This window comes from Cololabis saira, chromosome 11, assembly GCF_033807715.1.
Source record: "Cololabis saira isolate AMF1-May2022 chromosome 11, fColSai1.1, whole genome shotgun sequence".
Lineage (NCBI taxonomy): Eukaryota > Metazoa > Chordata > Actinopteri > Beloniformes > Belonidae > Cololabis > Cololabis saira.
In genome coordinates this window covers 38,633,694-38,652,652 of record NC_084597.1, presented here as the reverse complement: position 1 = coordinate 38,652,652, position 18,959 = coordinate 38,633,694, and the positions used below count along the sequence as shown (strand labels likewise).

The 18,959-nt window shown below is 40.8% G+C and overlaps 1 protein-coding gene across 2 annotated transcripts in view; it reads right to left on the bottom strand.

The window, feature by feature from the left end:
• stxbp1a (syntaxin binding protein 1a) overlaps positions 1-18,959 on the bottom strand; it is a 42,650-nt gene that overhangs the window by 2,884 nt on the left and 20,807 nt on the right. Inside the window, exons 8-19 of one of the 2 annotated variants that reach the window (XM_061734477.1) lie at positions 18,720-18,804; positions 17,876-18,006; positions 17,649-17,756; positions 17,502-17,562; positions 15,801-15,866; positions 15,634-15,714; positions 14,807-14,945; positions 14,102-14,211; positions 12,828-12,929; positions 12,358-12,443; positions 9,135-9,289; positions 5,518-5,673 (exon numbers count right to left, since the gene is read on the bottom strand). In XM_061734477.1, the coding sequence (XP_061590461.1) occupies positions 5,564-5,673; positions 9,135-9,289; positions 12,358-12,443; positions 12,828-12,929; positions 14,102-14,211; positions 14,807-14,945; positions 15,634-15,714; positions 15,801-15,866; positions 17,502-17,562; positions 17,649-17,756; positions 17,876-18,006; positions 18,720-18,804 (1,234 nt within the window). In that variant the 3' untranslated portion in view covers positions 5,518-5,563. The remainder of the gene's footprint in view (positions 1-5,517; positions 5,674-9,134; positions 9,290-12,357; positions 12,444-12,827; positions 12,930-14,101; positions 14,212-14,806; positions 14,946-15,633; positions 15,715-15,800; positions 15,867-17,501; positions 17,563-17,648; positions 17,757-17,875; positions 18,007-18,719; positions 18,805-18,959) is intronic. The other variant, XM_061734478.1, reaches the window with a different exon arrangement.

The window sequence follows — 18,959 nt, the reverse complement described above, 5'->3', positions numbered from 1 at the left end:
TTAATTTCTCACAAATATTTTATGTTATGTTTTAGGAAAGCAACGTGCTTAACATTAGTGACGTGGTTCAAAAAGGTTGAAATGGAGCTAGAAACAAAAGGCCTGAGAAAGAGAGAAAAGTAATAATTTTTAATTCCTAGAACTTCTTACAACTAATAAGATTCAACTGGAATCAGTGACACAGCTTGAGTTATGGTTCTGCGTCAAAACAACGCCGTGCCTACGGCGTGTGGTACGCGTCGACGCAGACCATTCGCCGTCACTGACGCGTACCTCCCGAAAATTGTAACTATGCGTCGAGGCGACGCAGACCACACGCAGACGAGAGGGCTGTGATTGTTTCGCTTGGTAGCAACGCATTTCTGGTTTCCGGTTTGAAGCAGTCGTGAACTTTCAGTGCTCTTTTCTTTGTGTATGTGTGATTTTTTTTGTTTTGGTTTTTTGCACAATAGTTGTCCTTATTTCTTTGATTCACTGTGACTGGAATAAGTCGGATAAACCATTCAGGAAAAGATCGCTAACTAGCGGCCGTGGAGGGTACTGCACCGCGGTGAAATGGAGTGACGGAGAAGTCCAAAGGTTCATGACGGCGTCATGGCGACGGCGTGTGCTCTGCGTTGGTTTGACGCAGAACCATAATTCAGGCTTTAGTGACATTAATGAGTATAAAAAGAGCAGAGATTAGATTTATGACCTCAGCCTGGTCTCGATCTTTGCGACATCAGGCAACATTGAGCTAAAAAGAGACGTTAAATCTCTTCCAAGTTCCCGCATGGGTTGTTACATCCTTTTGGTTCAGGTAACTCTGAGTATGTAAGAAGGCCATCATCAAGGAGCTCCGATGCCACGATTCACCTTGGCAACACATGACCTTCCTTATTTTATTATCATTATCACTTTCGCTTTGGATGAATGGAAAAAAAAAAATCAAGATAAAATCTTTCAAGCTGGAAAATATGAGTAGCTACATCCAGTCGCACTGAACACTAACAGGATATTATTTGGAGCAATTAATGTTATCAACTTTTGAATCATGTTAATTAGGCTGATTGATGACTTTGTGGCATCTGGGAAAATAAAAAAACTGGAACATTCAACATAACCTGCTGTGTGAAACGACCTGAACCCCTACTTTTGTTTTGAAGGTGTTGTCGCCATAAAAATCAAAAAGTAACAGTAACATTTCTTAATTAAAATTTTGATTGGCTTTCTTAATATTGTTAGTTACATTTGGAATCTGGATGCACTGCAAATTATTTGGCTTTTATCTGCAGATTTTACAAACTTTAAATTTTGTAAGAAAAATAGTGCTTATTAATCCAAATGGAAGACTGCATATATATCAAATATCATTGAATAAAAAGAAAAAAAGCATGCACAAATTCTGAAAACCAACAATCCATTTTCTTTCTTGCTTAAGACTTTATGTCTTGATTTCCCCCAAATGATCCACCACGTTCACCCTTTAAACTTGTGAAGTTTATTTATCTGCATTAAATCGCATGCAGCTGAACGTAAAGGAAGTCAAAAAGCCCAAAAATTGTCAAAAAAAAGCTCAAATTGAAAAAAGAAAATTTTCTGTGGATGTCATGAAATCCAGAACCAGATGGTTGAGTCTACATCTAATGCGCGTGTGAATGACATCTTGAAGCCTGATAACCGTAATGATACATGGGTGAACTGTTGCAACAGCTGAAGACACATTTCAGATGGTGTGAAACTTGAAAGGTGCTGTTTGGAGTAAATCAAACATTTTGCGAGCTTACCAGTTTTACTGATGGATGCCATAAAGAAAGCCAAAAGATGCTTTGATTCACCCCTCGCACCTGTTCAACATTACTAACAGCATCGGGCCTGTGCAGGCTTGTTTCTGTTGGAAAGCTGCATGTTTCCCCCAATTTGATTTCTTCACTTCAAAGACATTCACCCGGATTTGCTTGGTTGAAGGTCAGAACAGAGGAGAAAGAGGCGATCCCATCTGGAGTTGGGTCGCTATGGTGATGTGTAAGTCGGAGGTGTCGGAGGATGGGGTGTGTGTGTGTGTGTGTGTGTAGGTGGGGGGGGGTGGGGGCTTAGTGTGGGCCAGCAGACTGGCCTCGCCTGTTTCTCTGCTGTTCTCAAAACATGCAGCTTTGCAGGCCTTTTTTCAGCTCAGAAACACAACGCTGTAATCTTTGATTTCCAACACCATGAAATAATTTAATATAATAAAAAAAAGAAAAGCAGAGCCAAAACAAGGACTTGTTTTAATAGGGAATGACAACTTTGCTAAGGAAGTGTTAATGTGGCAGTATGAGGGGGGGGGGGCAGTCATACTGCTGATGAGGAGAGTTGCTTACTGGCTTGTAAAAGACAGTGCTTGACCAGGTTAGTCCATGCCAGGTGAGAGACGGAGGCCCACGACTACAGCTAGCTCTGCCGCTTGCTCTAAATCAGCGGTTCCCAACCTTTTTTCCTTGTCCCCCCCTACTTGTGTCTAAGACCAGCCGGGCCCCCCGACCCGTACGTACTAGTACCAATAGAGTAAAGTGATTCGTTAAAAATCTTTAATTGAAAAAAAATAACAATTATTATGTTATAATATAATTATGTTTTTGTGATACATTTCTCTTTGGTTTACCCTGTATACATATAACTTGTCTTTCTCACCTTCATTTTGTGTCACCAATGTATAAAATACGCACAGAAAATAATTGCAAGGACATAAAATAATTACTGAAAAATGTCCCTTTTAATATGAGAGCAAAATGTTTTAACATTTTTCCTTTAACAACCTGTAGTAGTATGATTAAATGTTGAATAATGATATAATAATAATTTATTAAGTTTTTATCCTGCTAAATCACTTAGAAATATATTTTGGTCATTTTAAAATACTACGTGGGTTTATACAGACTTGGATTACAGTATTCCATTAGGTGTGTTATTATGATTTTTTATTTATTTAACATGCGCAAATATAATTTTTACAACTGCATATCCTCAAAGCAGACAAAGTTTTGCGCCCCCCCCAGAGATCTCAGGCGCCCCCCCAGGGGGGGCCCGGACCCCGGGTTGGGAGACACTAAATCACAACATACTGCTTGTGTGATTACAGAGTAAATAAGGGAAGCATTGGCTGTGGATATTCAAAGAAATGTGTGTCATCATTATCCCCTCCACCAGAGAACTTGGTTTAGGGTTTCTGTGTTTGGATTGTGATTCCTCCTTCTCTTTGTGTTGGATTTTCTTCCTTTACTATTCTAGTTGTAATTGCCTCCACTGGGTTAAATTGATTCTTTTTTTAAGTTTGGTTACATCTAAGTGGAAACTTGCATCAATTCAACTTGCATCATTCTGCTAGCACATCCTTACAGTCTGGCTTTTATTGCTGAAATATTAATAAAAATGATCTTTCCATCCTTGGTTTAAACATGCAAAGACAGCTACAGATTCAAATTCAGTAGCTTTATTAGTCCCTCTTCTGAAATGCATTCACAGTTATCCATGTCTAATGCTCAAACAAATCAAGTCCAATTCAATTATGAACAGAAGTTTTAAATAAACCAAATGATATTCAACAAAGTTGCCATATAGTCTGCTTGAGCATGTAGGGAGTCTTGATGTCATGATATTTTCGCTACAAGTGATTTGCAAGGGGATAAATCCATTGGCATAAACTGTATTATGTGTTTATTATTATACTGTTTATGTTTTATACAAACAAAAACTCCTCAGGAATTATGTTAAACTATACAAGAAACCGGAGGAGTTCATTTGAAAATGGTTAGAGGCATTATTTAGGGGCATTAATGAGCAGTGCGAGCTACTTGTGTAACGATTTGTTCAGAACATGACTGAAAAACCAAAAGTCTTTAGTAGGCCTGTGTTGAAAAAAATCGATTTTCCGATTCTAAATCGATTCTCATATTAATTCCTAAAAATCGATTCTTATGTCTAAAGATCGATTTTTTTTTTTTCCCATCATTTTCGCCAGGTGAACTTTAATCCCAATAGTCGGACACACAGTTTGTCATGACACTTCTGAAAAATGCCAGGTGCTTCATGGCAATATGTGTGCGTGGTGACAGAATAAATTAGATAAGCTAAAATGATTTTAGGTTTACTGCATGAACTGTTGCAATTCCTTTCTTTTTTGCACTTTAAATGGATATTGAAAGGCCTGTTTGAGTTATTTATTTCTTAGTTATTTACAATAATTATTGTGAAATTATTATTTCACTAGTTATTTTACTGTCATATAATTCAGGCAACAGCTCAAAAAACATTTTAAATAACACTAAGCCAAATCAATATTGAATCGGATTGAATCATGATAATCGATTCTGAATATTAAGAATCGGAATCTAATCGATTCTTGACATTTGAATCGATACCCAGCCCTAGTCTTTAGTGATCTTTTTGTTCTTATCTCCCATTTGTTTTGCAGGTCTTACTAACGGTAAAGCCTCTCTCTCTCACCGGCTCCAGCTCAGGTGCAGAGTTCCCTACAAGTCCACGTATTGAGCATGTGGAATGATATCTTAATGACGTCTTTGACTAGTTCACACATGGCAACTTTGAAATTTGGCTTTAAATTATGTGGGACAGTTTTTGAGAGAGATGAAAAGTCTTCTACATGGTTTGAAGCATTTATACACAGACCAACTCTGTCTGCAGAGAGGCCTCACGAAGGAGAGATTCAGCAGGCAACTTTAGTTTATGTTGCTTTACGGTACCCTGTCTAGGTTTCCCCATAATTTGCGCTGTGTATCTGCACCCGGAAAATGAGATAGATTGTATTTTACTCAAATCTAGCACCCTCTGAAGACAAGCCATGAGCCGAATGAGCATGTGATGATGGGCTGAGTGGAGACAGCCAACAGACTGGAGCTCAAATGAAAGAAAAAAACAAATGCTTCTCTGAAATCCAACATCAACTCAAGGTCCTGTCCTGAGAGAAACTGCTTACAAATCAAAGTGATCATCTTAGTAACGTGGCAAAAATAATCAGTAGTAAAAAGGAATAAAGATGTTGGGGTAGATTAAATCTGGAGTGAGTATGAGCCAGTTTCAAAGGGCCTTAGGGTGGCCATCAAGGTGTGATTTAATCCACCCAGCGGAGATAATGCAGGAGGCATCAGGGATGGCACCACGACCTCCCCAAGCATGGCTGCCAGGAGGCACAGATATCTTGGACATAGGTCAACAGGTTTGTCTAGAGATTTCTACCGAATCGTCTGGCTGAATGTTAAACAATGCAAGTAAAGTGGATTTCATGGCTCTAAACTTGAAATTTTGTTGCATCACACCAGTGAAAATTTGGTTGCTTCAGATTAGATTTAGAGAATGGAGCCTGGTGCAGCAGTCCATGCAGTGAGATAGGGTTGGGGCTGTCCATCTCTGTGGGACACAGGGAGAAGGAGGAGGGTGGAGTTACATAAAACAGTACTGTTGTTCAAAGAAGAGGAAGGAACCAGGAGGAAGCCCTTGCTCTGTGAAGATTCAGAAAGGGCTTCTTTGTGCAGCTGCCTTTACTTTTCTGTGTGATTTCTCTCTCCCTCCCTCCCAATCTGTCTCTGCCTCACTCGGCTGAGGGGTCTGCGTCCTCAAAGGACACCCTAGTGGACTCTCGGAAGTCGGGGTGCTGCAGGTCCGATAAGAATTTGGTGGGGGTGAGCATGTGGGTGGAACCTGTGGAGGAACAGAGGTGGCTTCACCACTCGTCTCACAGCACACGCCACGCCCCTACCCCCACTCTCTCCTAAAACAAAAGGGATCAAAAACAAGTAACCTTTTGCACAGAGCAGACACACACGGCCAATTGCACTGTCATTGTCTGAACTGAGGGCTGAAGTTCAACCTGTGCCAAGTCCAAAGTCACCCACTCATTCACTATCATCACCACAATTACATTCTACGTCGGGGATGATGAGCAGAACCCCCACTTTTCACAAACAATTACCACAGTCACCCCTAACAGTCACCACAGGCTAGTTTAGCTTGTGCTGGCCTATGGTGCTAACTATTGTTCCCTTACATTCACGCTGATCAAGTCCATCCATGCAGCCTCCTTTCAGAGGCTAATGTAACAGCATGTGAAAACAACTCAGGACTGCTGGAGCTCCAACTGAACTGTCCTACGGCCCTCGGCAACCGGGATCCTTAGCCAGGACGCTCCACTAGCTGCTCCTCCGCCAGGACCCAGGGTCACGGTCATAGCGGTCCAGTTCCTCAACCTGGAAGGTGGTTCGGGCATTGAAGCCAGCTGTTGTTGCTCCTGCAACTGCAAATGAGCTTGAGGCTATAAGGGCCCATTTACACAGAGCAAAAACGGTGTCGTTTTCATGCGTTTTGGCCATTCGTTTACACGAAAACGGAGCTCAAAGTCACCAAAAACGATAATTTCTGAAAACTCTGGCCAAAGTGGAGATTTTCAAAAACGTTTTCACGTTTGTTTGTAAACGGAGGGAAACGGAGATTTAGCCTTCAGAACGTCACATTATGAGACAGAAATGTCACCAGCATCATTTGTGCGACCTGTGTTTACAATTTGTTTGGCCACCGTCAATATTTCGCTTGTATTTGACCTGTTTTATATTCTAAAGTCACACTTAAAGAAACTCCACTTCTCTGTCACTGCAAACGAAAGACTCTCGTTCCGTCTTGGAAGTAACTGGCAGTCAAGGCTGATTTATGGTTCCATGTTACACCAACGCAGAGCCTACAGCGTAGGGTGCGCAGCGACGCGCACCGTACGTAGGCTACGCCGTTGATTTAACGCGGAACCATATTATTCAGGCTTCACACGTGTCATTTGTTGACGTTTTTTTCCTGGATTCCGATTGGCTAGCATGACTTTACGCTTCTCGTTACACTGCCCCCTGTAGGTTTGGATGCTCATAGCACCTTAACAGCGTATTTATGCGGGTTCGTGTAAACGAGGATATTTCTCAAAACGTAGAGGGGGAAATATCCGTTTTTGTAAATACCTGGCTATGTGTAAACGTGGCCTAAGTCACAAATGTTAATTGGCTAATATCTTGTTAGCCGATCATTGGCTAGGATCAAAGGCAGCACCTGTTAGCTAAACTTTGTTCCAGTCTGGGCAATCCCAGAGTTTAGTTATATGAATTAACAACGCAACAAGCTACTTTATCTTTAAAATAAGAATTAGTATGCTCTTTAGGTCATTCGGTCATTATTGCAATTAAGTTGTACAACTTAATTTCTCAAAAAAAAAATGATTGAGAATTGATGCATACATTTGTGACTCTTTGTAATTTTACCTGATTAGATATGATCAGGTAAAAGGACGTAAATCAGATTGGATCAGGTAAGATTACATAACGTTACAAATGTATGCATTATTACGAACATTTGTTTTTTACATAAAAGACCCCGTTCAAAGGTGCTCAAAGGAGACTCACTCAGTGCGGTTACATTTGCTATTAGCAACAATCTAGCTAAGGATTAAACTGGATGTTCCCAGAAATCCAAGTATACATGCGTGAGAAGACAATTGATTATTGAGTGAAGTGCGTTCGATCTGCGATGCTAGCTGGCACCACACACACTTTTGCGTTGGCGTTCTTCCGGTTAGTTCTTTGTTGTTCGTCTTCTTCTTCTCCTACTTTGTTGATATTCTGGCTTTCGCTGTGTCATCACTTCTGGAAGGGAGAGTCCCGGGGCAGTCACTAGCTCGACTAAGCGTGGGTTGCGTATACATGCCGGAATAACTCGAATCAGGACGCATTATCTGGCACTAACAGCTCGGTCTCAAGAGCTTCAGTTCAGTTCGACTACAGCCCGGCCAAGGTGTAGACATGGCTTTTAAATGTTAAATGTTATATCGGTCAGCTTAAGGCAACAATTTGACTTTCTGTTAGTGCATGTAAACGTACCGACTTTTCTTCTTTTTAACTGCAACCTTCCCCACTTCCATGCAGGTTTTAATGGCTGTGCAATGTTAAGTCATGGCCTCATAGAGACAGTTTCACATTCGCTAATGCTGAGGGTTTGACCTGAAGCCTATCTTAATTTCAATCGCCTGTATTAAAAAAAAAAAAAAAAAAATCAAATGTTTTTGGTGTATTTGAATTTGAAATTTACTGAATCGGAAATCATAGCAGACCTGGGTACCAAGCAGTTTGGCTACAAATGAGCCGAATCTGTGATTGTCGCGTGATTGCAAACCGTGCCGGGGTTGAACTTGAAATTGTCCAGTTCAGAAAGACTCAGAAATGTTAAAGCACAGCTAAGTTAGCCACATGCTAACCGACAGAGCAATTGGCCCACAGAGACACAGTCGCGCACTGACAGCTCACAAAAAAAAAAAAAACACACACACTCGCCATGCTGCACAGACACACACAAAAAAACACATTTAAGACGCACAGACACAGAAGAAGTCATAGCGAGGCTGCAAATTTAAAGACAACAGTTGTTTGAAAGACAGCGACTGAAGCAAAGCACAACAAAAATCAACAAGACAGTTCATCTATAACAAAGACTGGATGGCAAAGCTTTAACACGTCAAATAAATAGTATAGAGGACTGTAACATGGGGACTATTTTCAACAAAACACAGTGCACGTGTTCGGTAGGTTGTGATATCTATCTTAAACACAGTAAAATGTTTTAAAACTGCTGACAAAATGTGGTGTGTGTTGCAGGATTTATGATGCTCTCAAAAGGTTCATGCTCATTTATTTTTCATTAATATTGAGTTTCAAAAATTGTGAACAATTTCACGAAGCTTTAGCTCAGCTGATTAAATCTAAGGTCATAATAACCCAGATACTTAGGTTGTACGCTGACATGGGGTTTCACTTCATCCTTTGCAAGGAAAAAAATCTGATTATTTCTATTAAATAAGGTTCAATCCATCATGACAAAGGTTCATCTTTGTTTATGTGTAAAAACATTTCTGCCTTCCTTCTATCTTTCCTCTTCCTTTCCTCTGTTTTGAAAGAAGTGACCCCTGAATAAGCACACAGCACTTCTCAAGGGCACGTCTGCTCGGTGACATTGCCGTTCTGTCCTTAGCGCTAAAGTGGTTGAGTCTTAGAGTATCTGTTTCCGCAGCCTGTTCAACGAGCCTTCCTCTCTTCTGAATGCCTACACTCAGAAGCCCCCGACGCTGCACTACTCACCAATGATGGCTTCCCACTTCCCGTTGGCCTGCGTGACTTCATAGGCGCAGCGCATCTCGCTGAAGGACACACCGCCGATGACGAAGACCATGACTCGTGGCCCGGTGCGGTACTCGCCAGGTGTTTTGTTCTTGTGCCAGTGGCCGTATCGAGCACTGCCATAGGGGAGAGAATTAACAGTACAGCTCAGTCGCACATCTAACAGCCGTGTGAAAAGGTTTATTAAAAAGAAGCTATAAAGAAAGAAAATCATGCAGATAAAACTAAGTGCCCTCCATGATTCATAGCTTGTAGATCCACTAAAAATGTAATGTATCATCCCGTATGACTTTATTGGTTCCTCACATCCTTGCAGAGGAATGTGGGCCAAAGTCAGTGACTGCAAGGTGCCCAGGTTCTCCAAATCATCACCTCTACACGGTAATGAAACATTTATCCTGAAATGCTCGTAACCTTTCCTTAACCTTTGTAACCTTTTTCTTATGGTACTCTCATTTACTGTTAAATGTACTAACATTTAATATGCTCATAGAGGCCTGTAGAGTCTGAGCTGTAGCACTTCTCTGAGAATTGCATGGTCACTTTTCTGGGACGTCAACTCCTAGGAAAATTGCTAGTTCTGTCTTGATTCAGGGGCGTCAAGTGGGTAAGCCAAGGTATGGCAGCCGCCACACCTTGGCTTCAGGGGGAAATGTAAATGTTTGTTTTTTTAAATACATTTATGGAATTACTCTGAATAGTAATACTGAATAGAATACTCGTGCTGCTGCATTTTGGATCAGCTGAATAGGCTCCAGTTCAGAATGCATCATAGCACAGAGACAGCACTGGTTCGAGTCACGAATGACCTCCTTATGGCCTCAGATAAGGGATTAGTGTCCATACTGGTTCTACTGGACCTCAGTGCTGCTTTTGACACTATAGATCATGGCATTTTACTGCACAGGTTAGAGCATGTTGTTGGGATTAAAGGGACAGCTCTACGTTGGTTTAAATCATATCTATCTGACAGGTTCCAGTTTGTTCATGTACATGAGGTTTCTTCAGAACAGTCAAGGGTCTGTTATGGTGTTCCGCAGGGTTCAGTGCTAGGGCCAATCTTGTTCAGTTTATACATGCAGCCATTGGGAAGTATAATCCAGAATCACGGCATACACTTTCATTGTTATGCTGATGATACGCAGCTCTACTTGTCTATGAAGCCGGATGAAACAGAACCGTTAGTTAAACTTCAGGCATGTCTTAGGGACATCAAGGACTGGATGTCCAGAAATTTCCTGCTTCTAAATTCAGATAAAACAGAGGTTATCATTCTTGGTCCAGAGCATCTTAGGAAGGGATTAGATGGTGTTGCGATGGCTTCCAGTGCAACTGTGAGAAACCTTGGTGTTATTTTCGATCAGGATTTGTCGTTTAAACCATATGTCAATCAGGTTTGTAAAATAGCCTTTTTCCATCTCCGTAATATTGCAAAGATTAGGAAAATCCTCTCGCAGAGTGATGCAGAAAAACTAGTTCATGCGTTTGTATCTTCTAGACTAGATTACTGTAATGTGTTGTTAGCAGGATGTCCAAGTAATTTGCTGAATAGGTTCCAGCTGATCCAAAATGCAGCAGCACGAGTACTGACAGGAATTAGCAGGAGAGACCACGTCTCTCCAGTGTTAGCGTCGCTCCATTGGTTACCCGTAAAATTCAGAATCCAGTTTAAAATTCTATTACTTGCGTATAAAGCCCAAAACGGCTTAGCTCCGCATTATTTGCAAGACCTGATAGTGCCTTATGTTCCTGTCAGAGCTCTCCGTTCTCAGAGTGCAGGTTTACTGGTAGTTCCTAGAGTATCTAAATGTAGATTTGGAGGGCGGGCGTTCTGCTATCAGGCACCACTACTATGGAACCGACTTCCAATCTGGGTTAAGGAGGCTGACACCACCTCCACCTTTAAAACTAAACTTAAAACATTTCTGTTTAGTAAAGCCTATAGTTAGTGTTTAGTAAACCTCTAGCTGGTGTTGGTAAATCTCTAGGTAGTGTAAACTTTAGTGTGTCAGAGTCGCTCCTGTAGTTTCTTGTGCTGGCCTCCCCTTCTCCTCCCTTTTCTCTCTTTTGTCCATGTTGCAGCATCCTTTGCCGGACACCGGAACCTGCAGGTGGTCGTGGGTGGCTTGTAGCTTGCATTACGGAGCACAAGTCTTTCCCTGACCCTGCACCCCAAACTGGGACTTGCTGATTGGGCCGGAACTTCGGGAGCTGCGTGCTGGCCTGCGGTCCCCACCCCTGGTCATCCCGTTGCTGCTTCCACCTGCCTGCTGTGCTGTTGCCGTCCCTGACCCACCAGTCTGGCCTTCGGCAGGAGGGTCCCCCCTTATGAGCCTGGTCCTGCTCAAGGTTTCTTCCCTCCTAAAGGGGTTTTTCCTTGCACTGTTTGCTTCTCCAAGACCACTGCTTATGTCCTTCTTTCTTGGCATTGCATTATCTCATGTAAATGCTCAAAAGCAGAAAATGATGGCGTTCTGCAAACCTGATGATTAATGGTGAGCTCATCAAGGGCTGATGATCTTTAATATTATGGAATCAGATACTCTGTATTACCAAAACCATCTTTTGGGCCTAAATCATTTTTAAATAATAAGTTGCATAGTGAAGAAAGCTATATGTTGTTGTTTGTCTGAGGTTGACTGTATTGGCCTCCAACACGTGCGCTAGCCAGCAAAAGTGTCCTTGTAGTCTTCATACAGCACATAATCTTGAACAAAAACTACAACTGGACAAGTGGGAGAAATAATGCCAAATGAATGAATGTTTTCCTAAGAAACTCTTCAGAAGAAGAAAACAAACACTAATTTAATTTATATTTAGCTTCATTCCACTTTAAAAAAGTGATTAAATCAAATAAAAAGGGGAAACATGAACATTTATGTTGATATCCATGTACTTATATGCTCATGTTCTGCTTCAGCTCTTGCGCCCGTTAGTCCCAAGTAACGCCCATCTTACTCACATATTGATCTATCACACTCATCTACTTTTAATAGTAATTAATAGTAATTCAATACAACTAAAAAAAGAAAATAAATAAAAAGAAAACACTGTGTGTGTGTGTGTGTGTGTGTGTGTGTGTGTGTGTGTGTGTGTGTGTGTGTGTGTGTGTGTGTGTGTGTGTGTGTGTGTGTGTGTGTGTGTGTGTGTGTGTGTGTGTGTGTGTGTGTGTGTGTGTATGTACCTGACTGCAGTGGTGCTGAAAGAAGCAGAGGAACGGGTGGAGATGTAGGGGTAGTGCTTGGTGTCCAGCTTATCATCAATTGCATCCTGCAGGAGAACGAGACGATAAGTCTTTGTCTGCATCGTACGTGCACGCTCACATCGACACAAGCACACTCGGAGAGGAGCCTCACAGTTGTGTCACATCTCCTAGCAACCATGTGTGGAGCTTCACCAGGGAATCAGCTTTGCACAAATAAGGGGCTATATATAGTTCATGACAACCAAGATGGGAGAAGTGATATTCAGCTTAAGTGGCTGTGGGTATATATATTCACTCAAAGGGAAATCATCCCACTTTATCTTTGCTTGAGTGGTAAAAGTATTACAATCTCCTACATGGCTGCAGAAGTGAGAGTTTTGGTATAAAAAGCCCTCTCTGTTGTTAAATGACGCATGGAAACCTGCACAGACAAGGCCGAGAAAGCAAACCTCCATGATGTCCTTGACCAGTGGTGTCCAACGGGACAGCTGATACGTCTGCTCGCTCACACGCTCCTTCCTGTCCAACTTCTTTCCTCTGCGAAGGGTGGACTGATGAGGCACAGAAGAGATGGAGGGGTGAACAGAAGCTAAGTTCAGAAACCATCAAACGGGTCAAAAGAGCTTCATTGCGTCGCGCTGGACTTCAACAAGCAGAAACAGAAATGCACAAAATTTCAAAGGATATCTCTTCAAAATGTCCAAGATGTAAAAGAATCGATGGATTTGGGAATGTGATCTTTTAATACGTTTCTGGAAATCAATTCATTCCTTCACACAATCAGTATTAGAAATTAATTTTGAGTTAAGCTCCAATTTGTATTTATTAAATGACACACTGGATCTTCAGTTAGACCGGAAAAAAAGCAGGATATTAATTATGATCACATACTTCGCTAAGAAATGCATACTTTTACTTTGGAAAGATGACTCCCCTCCAACTTTCAAGTTTGTTTTTGATCAAATTTCAGTTTTTTTACCATTGGAAAAATTTACTTTGGAAAAATACAACCGTGGTCATATTTTTCAAGAATTTTGGTTTCCATTATTTTCAAAACTGGAGAATTTTCCAAAGGGGACCAATGAGTATCTCTATTTTCGAACTTGTGCCTTATATGTATGTATGTTTGTATGTATGTATGGATATATATATAGTTTGATATCGCTGTTGCTGCCATTATATATTTTTTTTATTTATTTATTTATTTTTTAATATTTATTTAATTTTGTTCTCCCTTAATGTATTTTTTTTTTGTTTGTTTTTTTTTTCCCTAGGGTAATTATGGAGAGGGTAGGAATGTGGGTAGAATAGAAATCGTGAATGTGAAAATGTGAATTGTGAAAATGATTGTGAAATAAAAAGATATTAAAAAAAAACAAAAAAAACAAGCAGAAACAGCATGGTACGCTGGAATATTTAGGAGAATACGAATTCATGTTTCTTACTGGCTGCCGTGTCTTAAAGTCTCAGATAATGAGAATGAATCCATAAACAGGTTAAACATTCAATGTCCTAGCAAGGTCAGCAGAGCTGTCAAAATGTTAGTAACACTTAGCCAATCATTTTGAATCCGTATTTAACCTTTAACAGCAAAAGTCTGTGGCGGATAAGATGAGTTAGCGACCATCACAAATGAAGAGAAAGAACAACATCTGATGGGAGCTTAATGGAAACCACCATTGAAAGACTGAGGAATGAAGAAACGTGAAACATAAGGTCTTACATCTGTGACAATGGGGACACCCAGGTTAGCCATGTTGGTGATGATCTCACTGTCCTCAGGAGGAATCTGGGCGTGCTGGATCAACTTGTTCAGATTCTCCTCCGTGATGCCTGAAACGCCACACACACACACACACACACACACACACACACACACACACACACACACACACACACACACACACACACACACACACACACACACACACACACACACACACACACACACACACACACACACACACACACACACACACACACACACACACACACACACACACACGCCAGTTATATTCTATAACTGTAAAGGAGCGACTGTCGTGTTTACATTTAATAAGTTCAGCTGCTCTGGGTTTAGGGCCAAGAGTTTTATTAAAGCTCCCTCGGTTTAGATTCAAACAGCCACATTTTCTGTATATTTGATAATCAGTTTATTCCAACCTGAACTGAAAAGTTATCTAGTTATCATGGCTTTGTTTTTTTATTTTTATTTTATCCTGTGAGACATAATTTCGACCTGACATTAGTCTGAAGAGTGTGTTTGGTGTAACTGTAACCATTCCCTCTTGTCTGGTATTTAAACATTATATCAGACATGAAGCAGGAATACACGAGGAGGGAGATGCTGCAGCAGCAATAACACAAATTGAGTTTAATACAAAAAGTCCAGGGTTGATGTCAGGTCACCACCCGCAGCTGTCCTCACCGTTCTTGAGGAAGATGTAGAGCAGGATGATGCGGATCTTGTCGTAGGTGGTGACATTGGCATCCAGCAGGATGGGCACGATGGCCCTCATGGGGTCTTTGATCTTCTCTCCCTCAGCGTCTGTGCCCATCGCCAAATCCTACAACACAGAAAAGTCTCCCAATCAGGCGTTCATGAAAAACTGCTCTACATCTTTGCTCTTTATCTTTAATTTCATGTTTCTTCCCCCAAGCGGTTGCTCTGATGAACTCCAACAAATAGTCTCAGAGTAACCAATCATGTGCAAAAATCATCTAGCACCTTCCTTGACAACCATGTCTGCCTCACTCAGCTGCACCCCTCACTGTGTATTTCTTTGTATAATTTGTATCATCTTTTTGTATTTTTTTGTATAATTGCCCTGTAAAATTGTAAATAGGTTATGTTTATTTTTATTCAAAACTGTCCCTTTTTCTTTTCTTTTTCTTTTCTTTTCTCTCTCTACCTCAAACTGCTGCACCTTAAAAGTTTATACTGTTTATTCTGTATCATAGAAATTCCACATTTGTTTTATTGTTTATTTTATTTTATCACCAAAGAGCGAAATTACCGGAGTCAAATTCCTTGTTGGACAATGTTCGAACCTGGCCAATAAAGATGATTCTGATTCTGATGTTTAATTACTGAAATTTTCAGAGGTTATTAATGTCATTAGAAGCAGTGCTGCATGAAAGACATCAGTTAAACTATGAGGCTTCTCCTTTCATTTTAATTTTCCTCTCAGATTGTTTTCTGCGTCTTTTCTCCTCCGGTTACCCTGTTCCCTCTCCTCTCCTGTCAGCTCTCACCTGCTCCACGCGGCACAGCTTATCCACTGTTCCCTGGTAATGCTTCATGCAGTCCTCAGCCAGCTGCAGGTGAGTGGAGTACTGAAAAGAGAAACAGACCAAACACGCAGAATCAGTTTACTGATCAGGAACACAGGAGAAACGCACGCCTTCGTCTGCACGCGCACCTTGCTGAGCTCCTTCTGGTACTGAGGCATCTTCTTCAGCATCTGGGACAGATCTCTCATCGTGGTCTGTTGAAACACAAGTAAATGTCAAAGTTTACAATAATTCCCTCAGAGAAATGCAATGAGTTAACCGTCTGTGTAAGACCATGAAAGCTATACAGTAATCCCTCGCTATAACGCGGTTCACCCTTCACGGTCTCGCTGCTTCACGGATTTTAATGTGCATTGTGTTCTGCATTCTGATTGGCTAAACAGTCTCCCCACTTCTTCACTTCCTGGGTGTCAATAACGTTGTGGTTTAATATGTCCTGTACATGTACATTTACGTAAAACAGCTTGCCAAATTTAAGTTTGCAAGTTTTCTCCAAAACCCATAATGTCGACAAAACGTTCTGTGATTCTCCCATTCAAATCCAATTACTCGTCGCGGTGGGGCGGTGCTGATCTCTGCAATTTGAAGCCTTGTATAATAATTGTAAAAAAAATAAAGGTTACTACTTCCCGGATTTGACCTATCACGGGCTCTTTTTGGAACGTAAACCTCGCGAAAAACGAGGGATTACTGTATTGCAGAAACTGAATTTAACTCCATTAGATTTGGAAGCGTAAGCCTGGATGTCTGTTGTTTGTAATAGTGTTGTGAGGCGTAAAACCTTTAAATAAGATCAAAAAGACTAGTTTACTAAAGGTTCATAGATGCAGCTCTCAAGTCAGCACATCAAATATAAAGTATCTGACGGTATTCCAACAGAATGTGACTGCTTGTGAAATACTGCCGTGGGTCTAGCAGGCCTTTCAGAGCCACTCTAAATCAGAACATTTATCACTTACGTAATGCCAGACCCTTTCCAACTTCCTGTACTCATTTTTAGAGAGCAATTCATTTGCCAAACAAAAAATAGAACAAAGAATAGATAAAGTTATGGATAGGCTAAGTGATTGCATTTTCTACTTTTCAGTCAATCATATAATATGATCTAATAATTTATACTGTGTAGTAGGGCTGGGCGATATGGACCAAAAGTCGTATCTCGATATTTTCTAGCTGAATGGCGATACTCGATATATATCTCGATATTTTTTCTGTGCCATAATTGGGGTTTCCCCCAAAGCATTATAGCATAGCATCTCTGTTAGCATCTCTGTTAGCTTCATTTTTTTCTGAGGCAAACCCTTAAAAAAACAGTCAGTTTTAATACAAAGCCTCGTGCCAAATGTCACACAGGTTCCTTTATTAACAGAGGTCTGCACAATATCAAAATGAATAAAACAAATGAAATAAAAATAAACTGCCTGCATATATAGAATAAAAATGCTTCTTGAATAAAATAAAACAAATATCCCTTTCCTGCATAACAATTAAATTAAGATACAGTACACTGTGCAATGAATACAATGTAGACAGTAACAGGCAGACTTTTCCACTGAAGTTGACAGTTGTGCAAATAACAAAACATTTGTGCAAATCTCAAATAAAACATTCAAGTCAATTTGACACAAAATAAGCTATATCAAAATCATTAAAAAAAAGAGAAAAATAAATACATTTTAAATCGATATAAATGATATTGTCTCGTACCATATCGCGTTTGAAAATATATCGATATATATTAAAATCTCGATATATATTGCCCAGCCCTACTGTGTAGAGAAACTTTGATGTTATAAAAGCCCCGTCTCCTCTCACAAGTCTCTCTTTACCTTCTCTCCAGTGTTCATCCTCTTGCTGGCAGAAAAGTCCTTCAGCTGGCGCGTCACCTCCCTGATGATAAAGCCACAGCAAAGGTTTAACAGCGGTAATGTAAGCCAGAGTTAAAGTACAACGCAAAGAAAAGAAACAATACTCACTGGGAAACTTCAGCTATGTGTTTGTGTCTCAGGCTCACCCACAGGTCATCGTCCTCGTGCAGGAGCACGTCTTTTGTACGAGAGTCTCCGATGCCGCTGGTCTCATATCTGGTGAGGAATATATAACAATTTGAGTTTAAACGTTGTGACTGCAGGTGAAATAATAAAGTTCTTAGAAATGTTGATAACTGGCGCTCAAGTAAAAGTGTGTTTGCTGCTGTCCGTACGTGTAGACGTCGTTTTCGATGGGCAGCAGGTCGTAGCCCATGGCCTGGAAGGTGAGCTCATGAAGTACAGGTGAGACGGGGTCAAAGGCTCTGTCCAGGATGATGAGCTGGGAACGGGCCTTATCTGGACCCTACGGCACGGGGGACGCACACAGATTTTTTAAATTTTTTTATTTAACCTTTATTTAACCAGGAATAATCCCATTGAGATTAAAATCTCTTTTGCAAGGGGGTCCTGGCCAAGAAGGCAGCACAATAGGTCCACATCAGTTACACATTGAACAACATTGAACAACATCAACAAAACAGACATAAAAACAGCTAAAACAGTTTGGCAATCACATCACTACAGTATAATCACTCAATGTTCGATAAAAGAACATGTGCATTCAGTAGTCAGATAGACCTTGATCCTAGCTTTAAAATCTAGCAAACTTGGGAGATGATCCAATTTAAGATGACTCTGTAATTTATACCAGGACGAGGGTGCAAATGCTTTTATGGCACTTTTCCCCAAAAACAGTCCGCGTACGAGGAATAGTATACATTATCAATCTGACATTATCAGATGACTCAAGCAAACACGCTTCAGCATCATCTCACTCTATTTGTAAAACCGTAACTAAGACTATCATCACGTTTCAGTCTCTGCCCCACAAATCTTCTGGTGAGGCTCAAACTTGCCGTTGTAGACTTCAGGCATAATCACTATACTTTTTCTTCATGTTTTAAACTATAAACTGCATCAATCATTTTGAGGTACTGCACACTAAAAAACTAAAATTAGATTTGTCATTTCAAACTTGAGAAAAGGTGAGAAGTGAGACACGACGCGCAAACTCACCTCTCCCATCGTGGGGTCGTCTGCCTTGTAGGCATCCAGTTTGTCTTGAACCAGCTGGGCCAGGGTGGCGTTGTCCTTGTACTCTCTGAGAGGCAGAGGGACAGAAAAAAGGTAGAGAAATGTCAGAAGATGGAAGGAAGACACACATAAACATACTGAAACATGCAAGAAAAGTCAATATTTGTCAATAAATGTATACCGTATTTTCCGCACTATAAGGCGCACCTAAAAGCCTTTAAT